Source organism: Anomalospiza imberbis, chromosome 8, assembly GCF_031753505.1.
Source record: "Anomalospiza imberbis isolate Cuckoo-Finch-1a 21T00152 chromosome 8, ASM3175350v1, whole genome shotgun sequence".
Taxonomy (NCBI): domain Eukaryota; kingdom Metazoa; phylum Chordata; class Aves; order Passeriformes; family Viduidae; genus Anomalospiza; species Anomalospiza imberbis.
The window spans coordinates 18,571,006-18,593,664 of record NC_089688.1 but is presented as its reverse complement, the minus strand read 5'-3'; the positions used below and the strand labels follow the sequence as shown (position 1 = coordinate 18,593,664).

Genomic DNA, 22,659 nt, shown 5'->3' with positions numbered 1-22,659 from the left:
TTGTATGGTTCTTCCTTCTAATTCTGTCTAGATTTTTTTATCTAACTCTAGATAGATTGAGGAAATCCTTTTCAGGAAAAGTGTTTTCAGTTTAAAGTCTCACATTTCTCCAAGGGACTCTGATGCATCCCTGTTATCCCAAAATGGTGAGGATCAGCTCTCGGGTAAAGGATTTGGATATTTCTAAGCATCTTCGCCTTAACAGCTGAAACTTGAGCTATAGATGTTGTACAGGAGAAAAACATGAAAAAGAAATCTGATTGATTTGCCTCTACTACATGTAACTTAAATTTACTGAAACTGTAAGAGATGTACATAGCTGGAAGTCACAAAAAGCCAACCACTGCTAAAAATACCTAATTGTCAGAAGGCAGTAAATGGGGAAAAGTGACAAAAGAAACATTACTTATTTCAACAGTTACTGTAGTTTGAAGTTAATTTTATTGTTGTGTTTTATGGGTGAGATTTGTTTACAGATTTAGGGTTAATGCCACTGAACTCCATCTTGACAGAGCAACAAAATAACTCCAAAACAGGCTAGAGCAATAAATACCAAACCATTCAATCTAAAATGTATAAATATAAAAGTAATTTCTGAAAATGTAGGAAAAAACAGGAATCCTTTTTTTTTCTTTTGGCCTTTTGTAGAGTACATTGATGTGGTTCATCTGTATCACCTCAGATCCAGCACGATTATCTTTATGTCTTTCCCAACCACATGGGTACATGGCTGCAGAAGAAGTCAACCCATTACTCTCCGAAATCTCAGTAAAATACCCAATAACTTCATCCATGAACTACGTCTGTAAAAGACCACTGAAAAGAGCCTACCTGGAACAATAAAATCTTAACGTTTTTCAGAGTTGGACTACCTTTTAATTATCCCTACACTCAGTGATGAAAGAACAAAACAAAACAAAAAACTCTGACCTCTCCTTTTGAGGACTAATGCTGACATTCAGAGAGCCTGAAAACACAGTAATTTCCAATGTCTCTCAGCATGACTTCTCTGTATTGGATCATTTTATTTGAAGCTATAGGAGATGCTTCTGTATTTGAAGTGAACCCCATTGAAAAAACCCAAATCCTTAATTATTCAAAGGTAAAGGCTCTTATCAGAAATACCAGTGTTTGCTGGAAGACGGTTCTGAGTCACTGTACTGCCCAGCCATACATACACCATTATGCTACTGAAACATCAAAAGATACAACAGTTACAGAGAAATGCTTAGAGAAGCCAAGGCAAACTTTTGGCAATGAAGGAAATAGGACTTAACCTACTTATAGCTGCAATTTAAAGCAGCTGGAATGTTTTGTTGGGGCACTAAAATTGGAGAGATGAACTGATTCATTGCTTAAAAACTGAAGAGCTCAAGAGTAACTCCCGTTTGAAAATGTAGGTTTTGCTCCTTCTGAAAGCAGGTAAAAGCGGTGACTGATAGTAACTACCTCTAGTTAGCCACCATTTGAATGGAAGCTTCTAACACTCACCTCATGGCTGCTAATGACTGCTTAAGTAGTCTCCTGATGTCTACCTTGGTCAGTGAACGAAGGGTAATGAATTAGTAAAATGGGGAAAATTATTAAGAAATATAATCTCAAGTTTCTGTTTGCAGCAGAACTGTGGTCAGGAGTTTGAATAGTAAAAACTGTGTTAAACTATATACTTACATTAAATAACCTAGGGTCCTTTGTATGTGGATGGAATCCCTTCTTTTTACAAGCAGAAACTTCTAGCATGCCAGCATTAGTCAGTCTGAAGATGCCAGTGCTGAAAAGCAGAACAGGAAACTCCTGTTACATACTGCTCCCATAGTACACATCCAAGGTTTCACATACAAATTGCTTAGCTTAAAAGAAGGACAACAGAAAGGTGCTTGGTGACCAATACACAGGAGCCCCAGCTGAGTTGGCTTTTTAAAGGTATTTTAAATCAAGGGGAGTTGTATTCCTGTAAAGGAAGAGATGATGAGGGGAAGGGGATAAAAAGGATCACAGTACTGGTGCTGTTCCTGTTAGGCAGGTTAGGCCACTGAGGGATAAGGCTGGTTTACACAGGAACAGATGCAAACCAGAAACTTATGCGTTCTGGATTGCACTTCACCCAGGGCAACTTTAAAGATAACAGCCTTTCAACCGGCTGTGTAAATGACTAGTAGGAGTATATCCTCCCCACTCTTTTAGGTAATCAGGTAACATAAAGCATTAGAAAATGCACTGTTGCAACTCTTTAGGCATTGAATAAAATGTTACAAAGCCATCCTTCTGTACAGAGGACCTATTAACTACAGGGCAGCACCTGACAATACAAATGTTACAGGTTAGAGCTGGTTACAGGGTATCAGCATCAACTGGGAGAGAGGCTTGTAAGAGAAGCAATTTGGAAAGGTATGCAGGCATGCTCAGGGTTAGAAATGCTAGTGCTTGTGCCCTTGCCTCTCAGTCTGTGTTCGCATCTCTGCAACCTGAAGGGCCCATTTAGGAAGTTAGGCAACCAGGACAGGATTCACTCTACTGAGGCAGAAGGCAAGACTGAAGAAATGCACATTCTAAACAATGGAGTTAGCCCTGGCAACCTGAAATGCCAAGCACACCAAAGGAGAATCACAAATTTGTTTAGGTTGGAAGGAACTTCTGAAGACTGTCTGGTCCAGTCCCCCTGCTCTGGCAGAATCACCTTGAGCAGGTTGCTAGGACCATGTCCAGTCAGGTTTTGCGTATCTCCATGGATGTAGACTTCATGACATCTCTGGGAAACCCGTTCCATTACAAACCTTCACTTTAATATTTGTACTATTCTAGTTTTTTCCAGATACATAGTTTGTAACTTATGAAATACAAAAATAGATCCTTATTATCAAAAAAGTGACTTTTACCCTTCTGCTTTGCAAACTGCAATTTTCATATCATTCTAGAGAAATAAGCCTAACCGCCCTCCACCTTCTTAAACAGACAGAATGAAGACAGATCTGTGGTAGGGCATTGGCAATGATTACTCCAGAAGAATAGCTCCTGCAATTATTACTTTGTTGAGCAGAATATATATTAAAAAAAAAGAAATTAAAACCTGGGTCTGTGAAGGGAGGAGGAGAGAGAAGCCAGAAACAATGCTGTGCACAGAGATTGGCTGAAATGCAAGTCTAGGCAACTTTAGAAAACAAAGTCACAACACAATGTTCATGCCCCTCATCTGAGTTGACATGTAGCCTTTGCATTTGATCAGATTCTATAACAAGAAGCAGGGAAAAATACCAAAATATTACTTTAAAAATCTGAACTTACTCATTATGCTTTGGTGAACAAACAATTGCAATGGCCTCTGGCAACATTAGCTGATAAGAGCAATGAGTATGAAGATCAACACTGGATAAGAATGCAGTTTGTGTTGGATGTGTCTACAAAAAAGAAAGGCAAAACTCAACATCATGAAATATTTCTTACAGGTCAAGGTCAACATAAGAAGAAAAAAAAATTTGTTACGAGTGAAAGCATTAGTACTTCCCCAGGCTGGTTTCTAAAGTTCTTCTTAGCCCAGGTTCTATATTGTTCTACATTGCTCAACCTGGAGAAAAGAAGGCTTTTCAGGATGAGATTCATGAAGGCATATTCACAATCAGATATACAAGCACTTTTCTGATCATGGGGGAGAAAAGGTGGAATGAAGAAGCACAAGACAAATGGAAATTACTTAATTGTCCAAAATCCCTAAGAGAAAAATTAATATAAAGTTTAAACAACACAGTATACCCCTTCCTGACTTTTGAATATGGCATTAGAAAGTAATAAAATACCCCCAAATCAACATAAATAAAATTGCACCAGCAAAAGTAGGCCCATTATGTCAACAGGATGCCTCAATTGCATTAAGAAGTTCTCTGTGGAGAACATGAGTGCTTATTTATGTCACTACAATTTGAATTCAGTAAGCTAATTTGTATTACTCCAGTTGTTTCTTTTGTTTATTTGTGGTTTTTCCCACATAGTATGTAGAGCCAATATAGGAAAAGCAGAATCTATGAGTCATACGTACATGGATCCAACCCAAAGTGAGGAGATCATACTGATCCTGGATACCAAATAATTCTTCCACGTTCTCCATGTCACAGTAGTCTGGTCCTGCAGTTTGCTTTGGCACTATTACATGTGTAATAGTAAATTCATTATGAGTCTGAAAAACAAACATTGACTTAGGGTGGAACAGAGTGCCTAAGGAATAAATGCTGAATCAAAATCTGAAAGATGTCAGCCTGTCAGCTAAAACAAAACAGTACAGCTCCACTGATTCCAATGCAGCTCACCAACATACTGTACCTAAAAATATGCCTTAGCATTTTATCATGAATGCATACAGGGTGGTATTAGTCACAACACAAGACTGTTGTATTGAACGATTCTCAGATCAGTGGGAAAAGCCTGTCCTTCAAAATAATTAAAAACACATAAAAGAGTTTTGAGAAAACTATCATGATTTTCTGTGAAACTTGGAACAGGACTAATACTGCTGTTCTTTCCCTTCATGTAGTTCAAATACACTTGGGATCATCTTTAAAATTCTTCATGTCAGCATCAGCCATGGCATCTTTCCCTGCTCTCAAAGGACATTAAATGTTATCTAGGTCAAAGAGAAAAAAAAAATCAGATGTTCTACAGCCTGATGGGGGGATTTCTGTTCTGTTGTGCCATTATTAATTTGATGACTCCAGTGGATTCTGGCAGTCTTTATAGTTCATTGTCCTGTAACTAAACCTCACTTACCTTAGATGAATGCCAGAGAAAGTACTCGAAAAAGCCTGTATTGTACAGCATGCTGAAAGACTTGCTAGGCTTTACAACAATAGCAGTGTACTTTGAGCAGATGTTTCCCCAATAAAACAAGCCATGAAATGACCACTCAGGTTATAATATGAATTCATTACATGGAAGGCTAACCCTTTATATCTGTTTTTGCTCTGATATCAACACATCACAGGATATTACAGCACCATCAAGTATGTCTTCCCCATACAAATGTGAGGGTTAAACTGTACCAGTTTTCCACAGAGAATTCCACATGTCTCTATTCCTCTTACTGTATTTGCCTCTGCCAGCAGCAGAAATTTGTGACAGAGATCCCTGGGCAAAATGACACCTCTGAGTGCTTCGGCCAATTGAGCTAACAAAAAAAAAAAAAAAAAAAAAAAAAAAAAAAAGAAAAAAAAAAAAGAGAGAGAAAGTAACACAATGAAGATCCCTAAAATAAGGAAATACACACAGTATACTATATTACTACAAGTGGAGTAATTATACTTACCACATCATAGACTTCTAATGAGAATTAATCTACAGGACAAGCACTTCATCTAAATTGAAGTCACCAAGCCACAAGATACGCTCACTAGCCTGTCCCTGAGGTGACAGTGAGCTGCCACCATCTCCCAGGCCAGGGCATTCCAGGGGGAACCACTGCAGGTTCTGTTTCTGTTGCCTTGAAGCCCATGGCAAGATTCAGACTTCATTCACAGGAACACTAAATCTCAATCTCTGTACCAATCCACTGGTACTCAACCGGAAAATGTGAAACAGTGCAACTCCCTCTTAAAATGAAGAAACGACAAGGAATTGCTGTGTTTGCACAAACCTGTTCATGCTTATTTCAGTATGGGCAGCCTCACAGTGAATAAAGACATATGCAGGTAGATAAAATAAAATAGGGGATAAAAGAAATGTCTGCACTTACTCTGAACAGCACTTAGAGTAGCTGCTGGCTTTAAGACCCGTTCCACTGGCGGCGAATGTCCAGCACAGCCAGAGGTGCCGCGCCTCTCTTTTTTCTCCAGCAGCGCTGCAGATAAGGAACTGTTCTCTGGTACAGAAATACAAGACAGCATACTTCCATCTATCTGTTCAGACATAACCACACTCTCTTTGATTTTCTGAACTCGAGCTAGTTCTTGCTTCTTAAGTTGATCCTCAAAGAACTGAAACTGCTCCGACTCGAGCTGCTGCTGCCGCATATGTGCAATTCGTTTCTTCTCTGCCTCTATTAGCTTTTGGTGTTCCAATTTCTTCAGAAATTCAGTTTTACATTTGTTCTGAAACATGCACAACATAGTGACATTCTCAGAACACCAAAAATGCTACGACAAATGGTAGGAAAGGAGCAATCTAACAGTTCAATAAAACCATAAAATCCTGTAATTAAAAAGGAACTCTTTTGGAACCTGGTTACTGAACAGGAAAATACAACTATATCCCCAAAGGTAGGATGGAAAACATAGCACTGATGGATGGAACAAAAAAGATGTTTCTTGGATGCTTTTTCCAAGACAAGTTTTTAAGCTATAGATCCTGTTTTCAGTAGCTTCAATCTCAATTCAAATTAGAGCACATTTGGAGCCAAGGAATCTTTTCCACTTATTGACATGAGTATCAATTTCATTTTCTTTATAAGTCAGATTCAGAGCATACCAAAACCTATTTGGATCTTTGTAGACAGCTATTAAGTAAATATGGCAGCACATTTGCACATTTGCATTACTTATTTTTAAATGACCAGTTGATTCTGAAGAAGAAATGAAAAGTCATTCCTAAATAGCTCAGGAAATTATTAGGTTCTCATAAAACTGGCATTTTACTGTTTAATTTTTAAATGACAGAAAAATATAATGTCAGCATTTAATAATCATATAAAACTTACTTTGTGTTGCATGTATTCTTGATATTCTAAGTTATATTTTTTTAAAAGATCTCTTTTCAATTCATCTGTCCGTGGAAATGCAACCTCCTTCAATTTCTTTAAGGTAGGATGGGGAAAAAGATAAATAAGTTTACTTTTCACTTTTTAGAAGAGCTACCTGGAAAACAAACTCAGCTGTAACACACATTTTTAAAAAATACAAAACAGAAAAAACCTGCTCTTCTTACAGAAAAAAAAGGCAAAAGAGGAAATACACACTATATCATCAGTTTATGAAACTTCTATAGTACATTGGTTTCAATAAATATGTTGATTTACATTAGTGAAACATGTGACATGGCTGTTCTTATCTCAAGCAAAGATTAGCCCTTTCACTAGGAGTCTGTTATCTCTGTCTTACTTAATAGGTGTGTGATGACTAATGTTTTTGTTGTAGGCATAAATCGTAAAAAAATGCTAAGGCCAACTTAGGGAGTTTCAGGTAGGATCGTTGCATTTTTCTCTGAAACTTCCCAGTCAGAAATATGTCTAATATGTCTGAATATGCCCATTTCCAAGAGATGTTCTCCTAGTGGACCACAGTCAGAACTTTGGCATTAATTATTTTGGTTTTGAGTAAAACATTCAGTTTAACAGTAGAGAAAGCAAGCAAACATGAGGGCATGGAGCAAGAGACACTCATGGTCCTACTAGCAATTCTCACTGGGCAGTTCCAACTGTTTTAACTTCAGTATAAGGCTATACTTAAAATTTATTTAGGATTTATTTTCTAGAGGGGAAAAAAACAAAAGTAAAACTATTTTGTATGGAAGAGGAGGGAAAAAATCTGGTAATAACTACGTAAATACATATTTGGTAATAAAGAAAGAAAAAATATACTTTATTTATTTAGCAGAGTGCGCAAACACTGCACAGGCATCAGTAATGCCACACATTTCTCCTTCTGTATGCAATAGTCAGTTTGGACCACTATCCATTCATATAACTGTGACCAGAATCAAACTAAGTACTGTTAACATGTGCATTTTTAATATGCAAACTTTGAGAAATAGATGTACCTGGGCTCCCAACAACCTAATAACTTACTGAGACCATTCTCATTCACATTTTAGATCAATAATTTAATTTCCAAAATAAAACATGTATGAGTAGTGGAGAAAAGTATCAGAAATTGAAGCTGTGATGGCTGCTATGGGTGCTCTGGAGAAAAAGAAGCTATGGCTTATATGTGCTGGGAAAAATGAAGAGGTTCTGAGTAAAATATTTCATAAATACCAGGAAACCATAACCCTACCTTAATAATATCTTGTTTTTCTGGTACTGCACATTGGTGATAGTCTCGGTGACTGGGCAGCTTTTCTACAAACAACCTAGAAAATTAAACATGCATGTGTTTAGTCAGAAGACTACCCACTATAGCTTTTATATTGGCAGAAAAATCAGTTTCACGTAATTGTTAAACACTGAATTCCAGATGACTTGGACCAGGGCTCTACACACATGTTTCAACTAACACATTATGGTATGGACCTGTATGGGACACACAGAATAAGGACAGGAGATTATTTTCCACATCTGATATATTTTGGCTTCCATTAGTACTGGGTTAGGTTAAAAAAAATGGCTAGCTAGCAGCCAGCATCTAAAAATATCCCTCAAAAACACCCTCCACTCTAGTCAGTGCTAGTAAATCCTATTTCTACTCTTTATCTGTTCTTAGCCAAAATGCTGACTCTCCAATGGAAGACAAGAATGATACAATGACTATCACTAAAGCAGGTATTTTTACCAGACCAAGCTGCACAGATAAATTATGGCAACACTCAGCTGCAAAGAGTTTGTAATGTACTGCTGCTATCATTCTTTCAGTAATTTGCACAATATTCACCTCCAGACCCTCTTTTTATAGAGATAGATACATTTGAAAATAGGTGGGCTAAGAAAGGTTTGGTCTAGTTTTCAGAATATGAGGAAAACAAGGAGCAAGGAGGGATGTTTCCTTTACAAAAATTTTAAAATATGCACATTAAAAAACCCCCAAACCTTTCTGAAGCAATAAAACAAACCAATCAATCCTACAGCAAAATTAGCTAGGTTAAAAGTTTAAATCTGCCAGTGATATATTTTTCAGCTGTCTATTCTGAGAGTTGTAATGAAAGCTGGCCAGATTTGTTCTTTTGTGGTAAGGAAAATAATCATGAACATACATTGTAGATTTTGCATTTATTCCTGTAAGAAACTATAAATCATACTTAATCTTTTTTGGGGAATAAAAATAAAATGGAAGCAAGAAAACCCTTTTTCTCATGTTTATAAGTATTGTGCAATACTACCATCCTTAAGATCAGCAGATACTCATAGGATATAACTACTAAAGGCTTATTTAAACTACTAAAGGCTTATTTAAACATTGCTTTTGAATGTGTTTAAAAATTGTGTTTAACCAACATGCTAACATATAAAGAATAATCTGGGGGCAACAGTGCTCATGGTATGGCCTGGCAGAGTAAACTCAAACCTCTGTATGTTAGGTTAATTCATGCCTGGCAGTTCACACATGGATAGGACAACCACATGAAAAGGTGGCAGGAAGTTTTAACAAAGCCCACGCTCAGTGTAAAATATCTCCAGAGAACAAAGCTGTTCTGCAAGAACACATTAAACAAATTTCTCCTTATCTAAAGGGGTTCTCAGTGCAGCTCTCCATTTCAGTGTACTCAGAGTTATAAGCTGTAATGGCTACAACTGCTTTCTTACGTTATGAACTTGTTATAAAACACAAAAGCATTCTCCAGGTTTCCCTCCTCCATGTACACGGACGCCATTCGCTCCATCTCCACTCCAGATCGGAAGTAGCGCCGGGGAGTGATGTCCTCATTGATTGTGATATTGCTGCCAAGCTTGCTTAAGGCACGTACTCTCTCCTCTGGGGTCACAGAGATGTCTGTGTGGTCAGGAATAGCGACCAGCTTTTTCTGAAAAAGAACAGTCTCATTAGCGAAGAGAATATTCCGTTTCACTTCCAGTAAGTGGTCACAGTCAAGAAGCTCAAGGGAAATATTCAGCTAGTCTTTTCTGAAAATAGGCATTGGTTTCCCCACCTCTAGCCACAGTTGAAACATTCCAACATATTTCTCAATTGCAAGTAAACTGTGATCAAAAAGAAAAGTGATCTTATGCCCTCCAAAAACAACAAAAAAAGGATAAAATTAGGAAAACACCTGTAAGGGAAAAAAAAAAAGTAAATTGCTGTAGAAATTATTAAAGGCAGTATAAAGTGTGTCCTCTTAAAAAAAACCCACACATGAATTCTACAAGGTTCTGTCTTAAATTACTGAAATAATTTGATGGAAGTCCTGAATACTCAGACTCCTATTACACGACAGCATTTGACTTCTAGAAATAGTTCAGGAAACAAAGAGCAATAAGCTCCTCTGGTCAGTCAACAGCTCATTTCAAATCTTCATTTCCAGTTTTAAATGAGGCAGTTAAAGACTAAGTTCGAACTAATTACTGAAGAAGAACCATAGCTGCTTATTATGGTCATTACCTTCCTGATAATTAATAAATAAATAAACGGCTACTGCAGGTTGTTTCCTCTTTGGTGAAATTTTTTACTCTTTCTATTCAAAATGCTCATTTCAACTTCTTAAAAATCTGGTTGCTGACACCCCATAAATCACACATACAGAAATATAATAAATTCCAACAAAACTGTCAGGCAGCATGCAAGAAGAGACCCACGGAGCTGAGAGCCACCACTGCTGAACAGCTCTCTTGAAATTTTTCCTAAATGAAAGAGAAGTTGCTCAGTCACTGAAACATTTTTCAGTAATACATACCAATGAGCTGACAGTGAATGGCTGCTCCATGTTGTTGTCTGCCTGTAAACCAAGGAGATTGCTCTTATCTTCCAAAGTCTCCATCTGACAAAAAGGGCACTATCAATCCTGAGCTCAATATTTGCCACCAGATGTCTCGGGGTTTAATAGCCCAAGGGGAACTGGAATATAGATACGTTGATTGTGGTCGTGTGCTGGAAAAAATAAGTCATTCAGATTAGAAATATATTCAAATGTCATGTAAGTTTGCATGCCAGCACCCACGATTACTTAGGTGGCACAGTACTTACATATTTAATAATAATTTAAGACTTACCAGATGTCTAGAATTTAAATTGGGAAAGCATAACGGCTTACAGTGCAGTTGTGGACTAGTTGACCTGTACTAAGGTTATTTCAGCATATTTGAACACAATAGATTATTTTTACAACTTTTATAGCAACTTAAAAACCCCCTAACTTTCAAGTATTAAGTGAAAAACACAGAAGTTTGAGGACTTATTACAGAATCTGTGCTTCCTTGAGCATGTGTTTACAAACATATTTATAAAAAATATGAATCTGGTATCTTTATTTTCTGCTAAGACTATGAGAAATAAAACTTTATACACAAATTTGTATCAGTAATATAAAGCAGAAAGAAAATACTTCAAACAGCATGTGTTCCACCTGCACAGCTTGCTGATTTCAACACTCAAAATACAATCAGCTCTGATGGGTCAACTAACAAAAATTCCTCCTTGCACAGCTTTGAACTTAAGAGAAAAAATGTAGATGTTGTGGTCATCAAAAAAAAAATTCAAAAGGAAACTAAACCAAAACAAGAAAACCCAACTCTGAGAGAGGAATGAAATACTCAAATTACACAGGAAATGTGAAAATTAAGTTTCTAATGTGTTTTTTCACTTTGGTGTGCTCAGTCTAAACAGATTTGATCTTGCACGTCAAAGGTGCTTTATATGTTGCAATAAACATGTAAAAATTTTGCAAAAAATATGTAAGCATGCATGCTTTTGTAAAAGCACAGAGTGGGTTCAGCAAAGATATTTTCTCAGCACACCTCTCTCCAGAGGCCAGAGGACTCTGGGTTGAAGAAAACAGCCCTAATGTGTTTTTAGATGGCTGTATTTCTCAAGTATTGATTTTTTGCTCATTTTTCTTCCAAAAAGCAATACTACCTATTAGATCAGTCCTTAATTTTAGCCATTATTACAATTCATTTTCAAGAGGTTTTGCTAATTAAGGTATTCAAACTGCTTGCTCAATTTGTAACCAAAAAATATAAGCAAGGCTTACACATCTGAGAAAACAACCTTAGTTGTGGTTGCAGTGCTAATAAAAATAGTTCTCTAAACCATTCAATTTTATGGACCTGGAGCTCTGGTGTAAATTATCACCTTGGCAGGAGAGCCTATTCATTGCCTATTCACAAACTGTAGAAAGACCCCATAGGACAATGATAAGGAAATATTTTTGCTTTAGCCTACTCCAAGAAACATTCTGCTTTAGGGCTTGTTCCACCCAAAACCCTTCTTCACTGAAGCACTGTAGATGTGGAAGGCTGTGAAAGGAGAAAGCTAAAAGCTTGCCCAGTGCAATTTGTGTCAGACTTCTGGCCCTGCAGCCCAGATTCTAAGCAAAAATAAAATCTTCAATGAGAGACTCTGCATTCATATGCTTTGTGGAACTCAAACAAATACCAAACCAACCTACCAAACAAAAAAGATGTAAAAAGCATATATTTTATAAATATTTATCCATTCACTTACCCACCACTTGTGAATTGTTAATTTTATTTCCCCTAGAAGCATCTGGGACAGCTAAAATACTTGAATGGAAGAATGGATTTGGTCTAAAGTATGCATCCAAGAATAGCAAACTGCAAAATGTTCTAGTCACTCATGTATATAAAAAAGTTGTTCAAAAGTAAAGGTGCAGAAACGTATTTCTCTCAAATTTCTTATTTCATTTAGCAGCTTCTGGCAAGAAAGCTTTTCTGTAGCAGTTTTTCATTCTGGTTTTGAAGGCTTTCTCCCTTAACAGTCCTTCTGCAAAGCCTAGAGAGGAAATGGACATTTAGGACCAGGCTCATGAGATGCTTCCCACTGAAGACATGGAATATGGATCAAATGCTTCTTTCAACTGTTACCGCTCCTTGGAGACCTTTCAATCTAGCTGCTAGGTAAGTGCAAAAAAGTTACTGCAGCAAGTGGCAAACACAAGAGCCATTAATTAGGGGTTTGGTTTTTTTTGGGGGGGCAGTACTCCCAAAGATGTCTTTATTAAAGAAGCCTATGGTGTTCCCCTGTCAAAATCTCTTTAGAAATACCACAGGAAGACATCATGGAACCCTTTACTTGCAAATATTTCTCAACTTGCTCTAAGAATATTAAAGTTATAAACATAATTCAGTGAACTTTTAAACTAAAGAAGCATTAGTTAATATAATTTTTTTAAGTGCAATACCAGGTATTTTAAAGAGGAGACATCTGGTAATAGCAGAAACTCACACTTCCTCAAAATTGTGTCAGAGCCTGGAAAAGATGAAGAAACTCTGCAAAAAACATAAGACATGTCACAGTGCAAGAGTTTAGCAGAAGAATGTCTGCAAATAAAAGAAGAAACTGGCTTTTTAAACTTAGTTTCAGGAACACACTAAAAATGAGACACTGTAAATAAAGAAGAAATACTAAGATGAATTTGTATCTCTTCTACAAAAATGTGATATAAGATTTTAAATATATTCACTATTACAGCTGGCAGTGTAACTTATGGAAAAAGAACTCCTATAAAGAATGTGGGCTGACTTATGACTGCACTCCAATATATTATCCTTAACACGTGGACACACTGGCAGAATTATGAATGATTAAAATGCTGAGAGTTAAGCTTCACTAAAAACACCACCAGAGGCATGTCTGCCAGCTGCCTGGAATGCCCCTGTGCATAATGCTCCTCACGCACACGGCACAGCTTCACAGTCACCTCCAGCTGCTCGCAGGGCAGGCACTGCCAAGGGGCTCCCCTCGCCCTCGCCACCCTTCCCTGTACTCTCACTTTGCTGCCTCCACTGACTTCAAGGCAAGTTGTAGCTGGTCCAAATTAAAATTAAATGGACTTTTACTTCCTTCTCAAAATCAAAATGCAAAGGAGCAGGCAGAACCACGAAGCCAGCAAAGCAGAAAGGTTTGTCACTTTCTGAAGCAGTGCTGTCCTAGATTGAGATGAGCTGGCTTTGAAAGGGCACCCAAAGAGTTTGTGTAGTTCCCACAAAAATTGCTCAGTTCTGGCAATTCAAATAAATCCAAACACCAAATCTCTCTGCATAGCTGAAACTAATTATACTCAAATATACAAAATACTTTGCTAATACAGTGAGCTACACTCAACCACAGGGGATAAATACCAATGCTAGCTTGGAGCTGTCTTAATCTATTATACTCTAAAGTGCTCAAAATTCTAAGAGTAAAGATGCATTTTTCTACTTCACTATTTCAGGCATTCCAGTTAACTTACATGGACTTAGCTAAGGTTTGTTTGAGGAGAAATTACAGGATTTTAGCATTCAAATTTAGTTTGGTTTTTTTTGTAATTGTGAATTTTCTGATAGTCAGTACCAGATAATAATAATAATCTAACATCAATTCAATGGTTAAGAAACTTGATTTCATTGGGAATAGCACTTCTCACCAAATCCCATTTCCTCCTCAAAAAGCATTTGTTTTCCCATATGTCCCATCTTATTATCATGTGTATTAATCCTCGAAAAATCCAGATTTATTAAATCAAAGCCATTCAGCCACAAGAAAACAGAGCAAACTGAGAAAAACAGCATTTTAAATAGCATTGAAAGTGATTCCTTCTGTTCAGGCTAACAAGCATGGTACCAAGCACCAGGGAAATGAAAAGCAGAGAGAGCAATTTTAAGTGAAAGTATATGCCAAGAGTAGGACATGAAGACAGAATAAGAATATCAAGTACCTCAGGAGCAGGCTCGTGAGACAGGTGGTGTGAGAAGATCGGGGAATGCATGCACAAACAAACCCTTCTGAGAGCTGCAATATCACAATTCACCACAAATTCTCCAAGGCCCTCACGGTTTGCTGCACGCTGGCATTTCAAACAGTTGCCAGGCTGGCTGGATGTGGCCAAACGAGACACCCTGGCTGTGCTCAGAGGCATGGCCCTGCTGACTTTCCCCGTTACAGAAGCGTGGTGTGACAGTGAGAGGTGACACACATGGCTGCACAGCGCGGCTGCAGCGCTGTTGGATCTGCACAGAGGTGTTCGCAATGCCTGCAGCGCAGCCAGGGCACAGCCTGGCACGAGGAGTGTGTCTCCGTGCCTTGCTGGGACAAACCCTGAAACGTCCTTCCCTGACAGAACCTGGCTCTGGGAGATGGCTGTCCCAGCCAAGCCAGGGACACCAAGCAGGACCATGCTCTGCCCAAGGATGCCCACGGGGACTGTGGCACCCCAATAGGAGCTGTGCTGCTCCAGCTCTTCAGAGAGGACACAAAGAGAAGCTCAGGGTGTCACGACATCCCAGAAACTGACTGCAGAGTGCTAGCACTGAATTTCTACTCCTTGTCATCATCTGGAGGCTTCAGTTCTTTACAAGAGGTTGAACGAGCAATGTTGCTCATTCTTGAGAGGTTACAAGAAATGTTGAATGAGCTTTTTGGATTTTTAAACAAGCAACTGAGTAACTTCCACAAAATTAATTAAATATATAATTTTCCATTTGTAACATTAGTTACTTTGTAACATTAGTTTCCTCTTGTAACACATTTTTAAATTTCAAGGGAATTAATCATAACACAGACTCCACTGCTGTCCATAACATTTATCAATATTTTGACTAATTGTCTTATGAAAAAAAATCTTTTTTAAAGAGATCACTGGCAAAATTTTCCAAAGCACTTTCTTAATTCAAAGATTAGGTTAAAAATAATCTATGCAATGATTTATTCTCTGAATATTTTTAATGGTGGATTATTCCAGAAATACGTATCCTTTTGTCTGATATTTTTGTGGAATGTAAAACCTAGATGAGGTTTCCACCAAAATCATTAACTTCACTCAATTTGGATCAGGATTCTTAAAGTATATCTAGAAATATTTGCTAATATAGAAGCCAAAATGTATTACAGTTCTACTTTTTGAATCTGTTCTTGAGAGAATTGTTCTGCAGCCATCCCATAGCAAGAAAAAGCTTCCTTTAATATTGCCATGAGAAGTTAACGCAATCATACTTCATGTTACTATACTAGGAAGTGTGATGATTACAGAATCCTAGAATAAAGATGCATCTCAAACCATAAGGAGGTCAGTTCTCATTAAAATAGCCAAATTAGCAAGTGCAAGTAACACCTTTCAATTACCCATAATGGAACTAAGTTGTCTCAGCAAACTTTAAATAGGTCACACCAGTGACTGCCAGATGAAGTTAAAGGACCATTCCAGTAAGTCACCCATGAAGCAGATACTTAAAATTCTGTACTTGTAAGTGGATACTCAAGTGAATTTGGTGAAAAACAGGTTAGAAATACAGGAACTTATCTCATTCAGCTATTTTTGAAATACCAGGCCATGTATTGGCACAGCACATTGATTATTTATACACACACACTTAGGTTTGATATATAAATATGCTAAATACCAGCCTAAATAGCAAACTGCCTTCTGTTGGTTCTCTCCGAAAAGAAACAGCATGTTCATCTGTCAACATGCTTTTTGTAACAAGCATTCATCATCACAGCAAGTGATTCAGCTGGTATAGGAAGTAGTCTCTTCTGGAAAAAAAAAAACCCAACAAAGCACTGAATGTCATGGCAAGACCATTCTCTTGTGAAGAGGAAATACCCAATCAAAAAAACTCAACAGAATGGCCTTTCAATAAAAGGAATCACTGCAGGGAGCCAGTTCCTGAAAACCCTGCGCCTTTCAACAGAAAAGTTGCTCTTTACAGCTACTACTAAGCTCAGCTCCAGAAAAGCCCATCTCAGTAACATTTCATAGTTTGACAGTGCTCCTTAGCTCCACAGCTCCATTGAAACAGCAGTTCCAAGACCACCTCCCAAGCACCTCTAACTCCCAGAAGCAGCTGCTGAGCTATACAACCATCTCTCCCAGAAGTGGGTCAAGAACATTTCCTCTTTCTCACTGGTGAAGTGCCTCTCATGCCCCAGCACACTACCCAGAGGCCTCTCTGCAAACTGTGTCAGTGGAGGATTGACAGTAGCACCTTCACCTGCTTGGGCTCTGAGAGGGAGAAATCACAGGCAGGGAAGATCCTCCATGCACAGGATCTGCCAAACCCAAGCCTTGCTTATGCTTAGGCCACTCAGTGCTGTACCTTGCATCACAAAACTGAGCTTTATTTTCATCTAAAAAAAGAATGGGTGACACAAGGGTCTGCTTTGGTGCTTCAAAATGGAGTTTGAATTAATTGTCTGAAGACTGTTATAATTGTTCTGCAAATATTTGGACTACTGCAATTAGTCAGCGTAGTTACTTGAATATCATTGACTACCTGTTTTCTAAGGACAGCATTCCTCTTGGCACAGATACAAACATTAGTGCATCAAGAAGCTACGTTAATAGAATTAGATCGCTACTAGTTCTGCTAAGACTCTGATAAACCACTACAATATGCTGATAATGTCCAGCATGGCACGTGCAAGAACCTGACTTCACAGAGTATGTGAATGCAGAGCCTACAGGCTTCTCTCTCCTATTGCTTCAAAGCACAGAGGAAACTTCTGACTGTCAACTATTTTCTCATTCATTTTTATGCAGGCTGTTTTGAAATCAACATCTAGTATGGTTGTGCTACTACAACATAACCCTATGTGTTTGAGCTGTACACATAGATGATGGGTCGCTACCAGATTTATTAACAAGTTCTGTCTAAAACAATATTAGTGGCTTTTAAGATAATATTCTCAAAAATTAACTGGAAATATTAAACATTCAAACATGCATTCATGAATTGACAGTTCTTTCTTGAATTCTTGTGTTAAAACAAAACACAATCCCCCCTCCCCCATCCTTTCTTTAGTGACACAATTCAGTTTTAGCAAAAAAGCATTTTTAACATAATGGATAAATATCAACCATGGTAGAATGTCTGGGATTACAAGCAAAATCTTTCTTAGGCAGTCAGTGAAATATACTTATGCAACACAGAGCAGCATCTTTCCAGTGACCCACTAAAAGGATGTTCTAGACATGGTGTAGAAAAACAGTGCTATTTCCTCCCTTTGGGAAATCCACAGCAATCCCCCAAGAAAACTGCACCAGGGCACAGTAACCCAGAAGAGGACAGAAGTACAAGAAAGAGCTGGTTTTACACAGTTTGTTCTTTGATGGTTCAACTGAAATAATGGAAAAAAGGAGATAGTTGCAGTCCAATACATCAGCAATAAAAGAAACTTCCACCATGAAGGCAAGAAGCTGTGTTGCTAAGGGAAACAAATGAGAGGTTAAAATCAGCACAGAGGCCTGCAACTTCATAGACTTCCAAAAATCAAAGAAAGAATGATTCCTTGCAAAGCCTTAAGGTTTCACAGATTTTTTCTGTCTGTATCCCTATTTCTCTCAGGGGCAAGGTCCCACTAGGCTAGAGGGGTTAAGAATCTTCTGGTTCTTCCTATAAAATGCAATGATTTTTTCTGGCAAAATATATCCTGCCTAATTTTAGAACACCTTCAGACTCCATAGCATCTAATAAGGATGCTTGTTGATTGAGTGAGTAACTGGTTGCAACAATCATTTTTTGTTTCTATCAGATGACAAATTTTTATGCTGTCTTACTTCCCATAGCTCAAAATACAGGGGACAAAATAAAGGCGAGCCAAATTTATTTGACATTTCTGACAAACAAATTCACAGTTTATTTGAAGCCTATTAAAGTGCCTATAAAGAATGAAGATTTTTTTTGCCTCAAATTTAGAAAAAAAAATTTGAGGCATTAGTTCAAAGGACTCTGACTGTTTTGTACACAAATGGTTAAGTAAGGAAAGGTCAGGTAAGAAATTGATAGTGAGATTACCTAGAGGATGAAGTGTGATCAATCAGCATGAACAACACCAATCTGGCATTATTCTATTGTACAATGTTTATATTAAAATAACACAGTTAGCTGATTTTGTAAGGAAATCTTTGACCTTCTCCCCTATTCTAGATGATTCAGGGTGGAACATGCTATGAGCAAAGAACAACCCAGGAAAAACAAGATGAATGTCTGGCTCTATGAGAAGAATTCTGTGAGCTTTAGACTTCTTGTCCTACTTGGATAGATACAATATTTAATTTCTCTTACTGAAGTTTCTAAGATTGACAGTGGTAAGCACATGTTTTATAGCAGCACTGGCTGTAACACAGTCAGCTCACAGGGCTGCTTGACAGTCAGCTGAATTATCCAGACTATCAAAGCTGAGCACAATGGTTCTGGTTAACATTTTGTACCCCTGCAGGCCAACAGCTTCATCCCAGTGAAGCTATGCACAGTCTACCTTTGAACCTTTCATAGTATTTGCTTTTCCCCTCAAGATGAGCCCATTGATCTTTGCAGCCTATACAAGCTCCTTTTTATATCAACATAGAGCAGTAGATGTCTCTGAAGGCTTTTTGACAGTGGTTCAGAGATGCTAAAGGTTCAGAGATGCTAAAAGAGGAAGATACTTCCTACGTTGATTATGTGGAGAGCCCACAGCTTCCATAACGCAATTCCGTATGTTGTGTGCTGAGCTGTGACTCATCCAGAGCTGCCAGTAGGAAGTGGTAGGCAGCAGGTTGTGTCTGAGGAGCTGCCTGACTCACAGCACTTCTGAGAGGCATCAGCAGCTGGGAAAGATTGAAAAGGCTGGATTTTTATAATAGGAATTTCTTTGCAACAACAGTTCTAAGCCACTGCGCGTGGATTGTTCAGGAACTGCACAAGCAAGATCATTTTGTCTCATGGACTGATACTTCTATTAATAATGGAAAGCATGACCAGAAAATATGCTTTCTGGCATGACATTATAAATGTTCTAATTTTATTAAAATTGTATAGACAAAGACTTCCTTTACATGACAGCAAACTAATTTTCAGAACACAAATTGGAAGTGTAACCTTTGGTGCAGAAATAAAATTTCAGGAGTCTGATAAAACCAGAAAAACACATTACATTGCAACAGAGACCAAATACTTATGTATACAGTATTTTTTCAGTGCCTTCATGCACAAGTCACCTTGCCATTCCCTCAGCAGCTGAAGATTTTACAACACCCCTCACCTTGAGCTATACGCTTCCTGATCTTGGTGATTAACTTCCAGGAAAAGCCTGAAGGCCTAACCTTCAGCATACTTAATGCACATAAAAAAAACCACACAAGAAATGCCTTCGCAGAGTCTGCAGAGCAGTATCAAGTAATAGAAATGACTGCAGGATTGATCAAAACAATTTTTAAACATAATGCTACAAAATACCCCCCTGCACTTACAGCCATTTAAAACACTGTACACACACACCCACACAAGGACCCCCAACTATGAAATTGTTACCCACAGAATTATTCAGAATTTGGGATGAATGCTTCCTGCATTCCTACAGTATCCTGTGATCTGTTAAACTCCAGACTTGTAAACACTGGCCTATGGTTTAGTTATCCAAACATTTAGCACTTAGACATGCAATATACCAGCCACAATGCATTTAGTACACGAGAAAACTCATCTGTTTCAGAGTATCTTGCCTGAGCAGCACTCACAACAACAAACCTGGGCTCCATTCCCCTGGGAATATTCAATGAAGTTCTGGGTCTATATCTTATTTTCTAGGACTTGGTTGTCTAAGGCAAGTAATCAATACATGCTAACTACAGTTTTGGACAGTCATCCACTTAAGCCTGCAATAAGGAGAAACCTCACTTCTGTGAAGACAGAACTTTCTCAAAGCCATTTTTCACCTGGGGAATGAATGTCCAGGGAAGTACAGTGTATCCAAGATCTCATAATCACACTACTTCCCATTCTCAGTAGAAGGTGGGGGTTTTCCTGCCCATGACTTCTCAGAGCATTCAGAACCGTGTGCATATTAAACACAAATAATTCCACATCAAGAGGAATTCCCCCAGAAGAGATTTTTTGGCATCCTTCTGAAACCGGGCAGCATGTGCAAGAGCGAGGTACATTCCTCAGTGCACTTCAGAAGGACACCAGAGATCCTACAGAGGTCAAAAGGAGGCAGGTACAAAACCAAGTACATGAAGAGAAAAAGCTCATCAGAGAGTTACAGATGCTCAGCAACCACAATTTCTACTGGTTTGGATTCTTTCACTTTCTATTCCGATGATCATCTTTCACATGTATATGGAGATAATTTAAAACCAGAATATTGTTATCAGTCAGATTTGTCTCTGGCACACGGTAACATTCCGGACTCCCCACCACACTGCCACCAGCTCTTAGCGTAGACGCAGCGGAGTCAGCAGGTTCAGCCGGCCGGGCTCGCTGCCCGCCGCCCCCCGCCCAGCCCCCGGTGCCACCGCACTGCCCACGCCGCTCCCCGGCCCCGCGAGCCGCTCCCCGGCCCCGCCGCTCCCGCCCGGGGCCGCTCCCGCCCGGAGTTCCGCCCTGCCCGGAGGAGGGCTGCTCCCGAGCGGCCTCCGCGGGTCGCCGCACCTGACCCCGGGGCGGCGACGGGACGCTGGCCGGGCCGAGGAGCGGATGGAGCCGGTCCCGGCCCCCGCTGCCACGGCCCCGGAAGGCGTACTGGCCCCTGCTCGCTCTGCCCGCAGGGGCCGCTGGCGCAGAGCAGCGGATGGAGGCGGCAGGCAGCGCCCCGCCGGCTCCGCGCTGCCCGCAGCGGGAAGGGCGATGCTGCTTACCGGGTCTCGCATCCGTGCGAGCGGCGGCGCGGCCGCTGCCGCGGACAAAGCGCGGGCGGGGGGAGGCAGGAGCGCCGGGGCGGCCTGGGCCTCCTCCTGCTTCTCTTTCGCTTCTTCCTCCTCCCGTCTCGCCTCGCCTCGCCCCGCCGGGACGCGGAGCCCCGGGCACCCTGCGCGGGAGCGGCCCCGGGCGGGCAGGTGGCGGCGGGGACCGAGCGCCCTGCGCCGCCGCAGCCGGGCCGTGTCACGGTGCGGGGCGAAGGGAGGAGCCTGCGCCGCGCCGGGCGAGCGGCGGGGCCGCGTCCCGCTCTGCGCTGCGGGGTCCGGCCGCCGCTGCAGCCCCGCAGCTGCGGGGGACGAGGGCAGCGGGAGGTGCCGTGCGTGGGCGGCGCCAGGCCGGGGCAGAGGGTGCTGGGGCGCAGCATGGTCCGTGCGCACCTGGGATGTGTCCCCTCCGCATTTCCCGCGGTCCCGCTGTCAGCCCGGCCATCATTAAGTCAGTCTTTATCTGCTTGGGTACCGGAGGGTATGCACACCTCACCTGGACTCTCCTGAACTTTGGGAAGGGCTAACTGAGGGGAAGCAATGTTAGCACCGTTGCGGAGGAAGCTGTGGGTAAGGAGGAAAAGGACGTAAATTAAACTGAAGGTGTGGTTGCCGGCGTGGGGCTGTTGTACCTGGGAAGAGGCATGCTGGACAGGAGGGCCTTCTTCCTATAAAGCAGAGGAGGTAGGCGCGGAATGTTCAGCAGTTACTCACTCCGTGATAAGTTTGGATGACCTTCTTCTTGTCATTCTGCTCAACTTTCTTGGCAGGTATTGATCATATTGATGCATTTCCTGGACCCCAAACCTAGACATGGAAGTCTAGACATGGTCTAAGATACTTGTATCCTGCACTCCTCCTGCACCCCCAAACACAGTAATGTAATTTTCCTTCCCTCCTTTCATTGTGTGTGAGGCTGTTCTGGCTGCTTGGCTTCCGAGCCTTAAAGTGCCACTCTTGGTGCCAGTGGCTGTGGAGTGAGACAACAGGTCTTGGTCCTGGCTTTAAGAACAAGAGGGTCTGATTTGGGCAAGCAACAAAAATCCAGTATGTTCAAACACCTACCTTGTTGTCTTGGGTTTGGCTGAGAGAGTTATGAAATAGAGGCTCCAGTCTATGCCATGGAGGGTTTTCAGGGGAACTGTTAAGATAATCCTATCCTGACGCAGACATGGAAGGGACACTTTCAGTGCTGCAAAGATTTTGTCTGGATAGCTA

The 22,659-nt window shown here is 40.2% G+C and overlaps 1 protein-coding gene across 2 annotated transcripts; it reads right to left on the bottom strand.

The window, feature by feature from the left end:
* Nucleotides 1-422: 422 nt before the first annotated feature.
* STAMBPL1 (STAM binding protein like 1) lies at nucleotides 423-22,080 on the bottom strand. 2 transcript variants are annotated; one of them, XM_068197603.1, is made up of 11 exons: nucleotides 21,938-22,080; nucleotides 10,519-10,712; nucleotides 9,434-9,651; nucleotides 7,971-8,046; nucleotides 6,677-6,772; nucleotides 5,717-6,071; nucleotides 5,028-5,152; nucleotides 4,031-4,168; nucleotides 3,283-3,395; nucleotides 1,672-1,771; nucleotides 423-730 (listed from the first exon to the last, which is right to left on the bottom strand). In XM_068197603.1, exons 2-11 carry the CDS (start codon nucleotides 10,600-10,602, stop codon nucleotides 674-676), a joined length of 1,362 nt encoding a protein of 453 aa, XP_068053704.1. In that variant the 5' UTR covers nucleotides 10,603-10,712; nucleotides 21,938-22,080; the 3' UTR covers nucleotides 423-673. The 2 variants fall into 2 exon arrangements, with proteins under 2 accessions (XP_068053704.1, XP_068053703.1); XM_068197602.1 differs by lacking the exon at nucleotides 21,938-22,080 and adding an exon at nucleotides 21,397-21,620.
* Nucleotides 22,081-22,659: the final 579 nt, after the last annotated feature.

Bases quoted from the DNA above. Each gene is read 5' to 3' on its own strand.
- STAMBPL1 (XM_068197603.1), bottom strand. From the start codon at position 10,602: ATGGAGACTTTGGAAGATAAGAGCAATCTCCTTGGTTTACAGGCAGAC. The intron at 6,773-7,970 runs GTAGGGTTATGG...CCTACCTTAAAG, and splicing joins AAAAACAAGATATTATTAAG to AAATTGAAGGAGGTTGCATT. The intron at 1,772-3,282 runs GTAAGTTCAGAT...TCTGCTTTTCAG, and splicing joins TGTTCACCAAAGCATAATGA to CACTGGCATCTTCAGACTGA.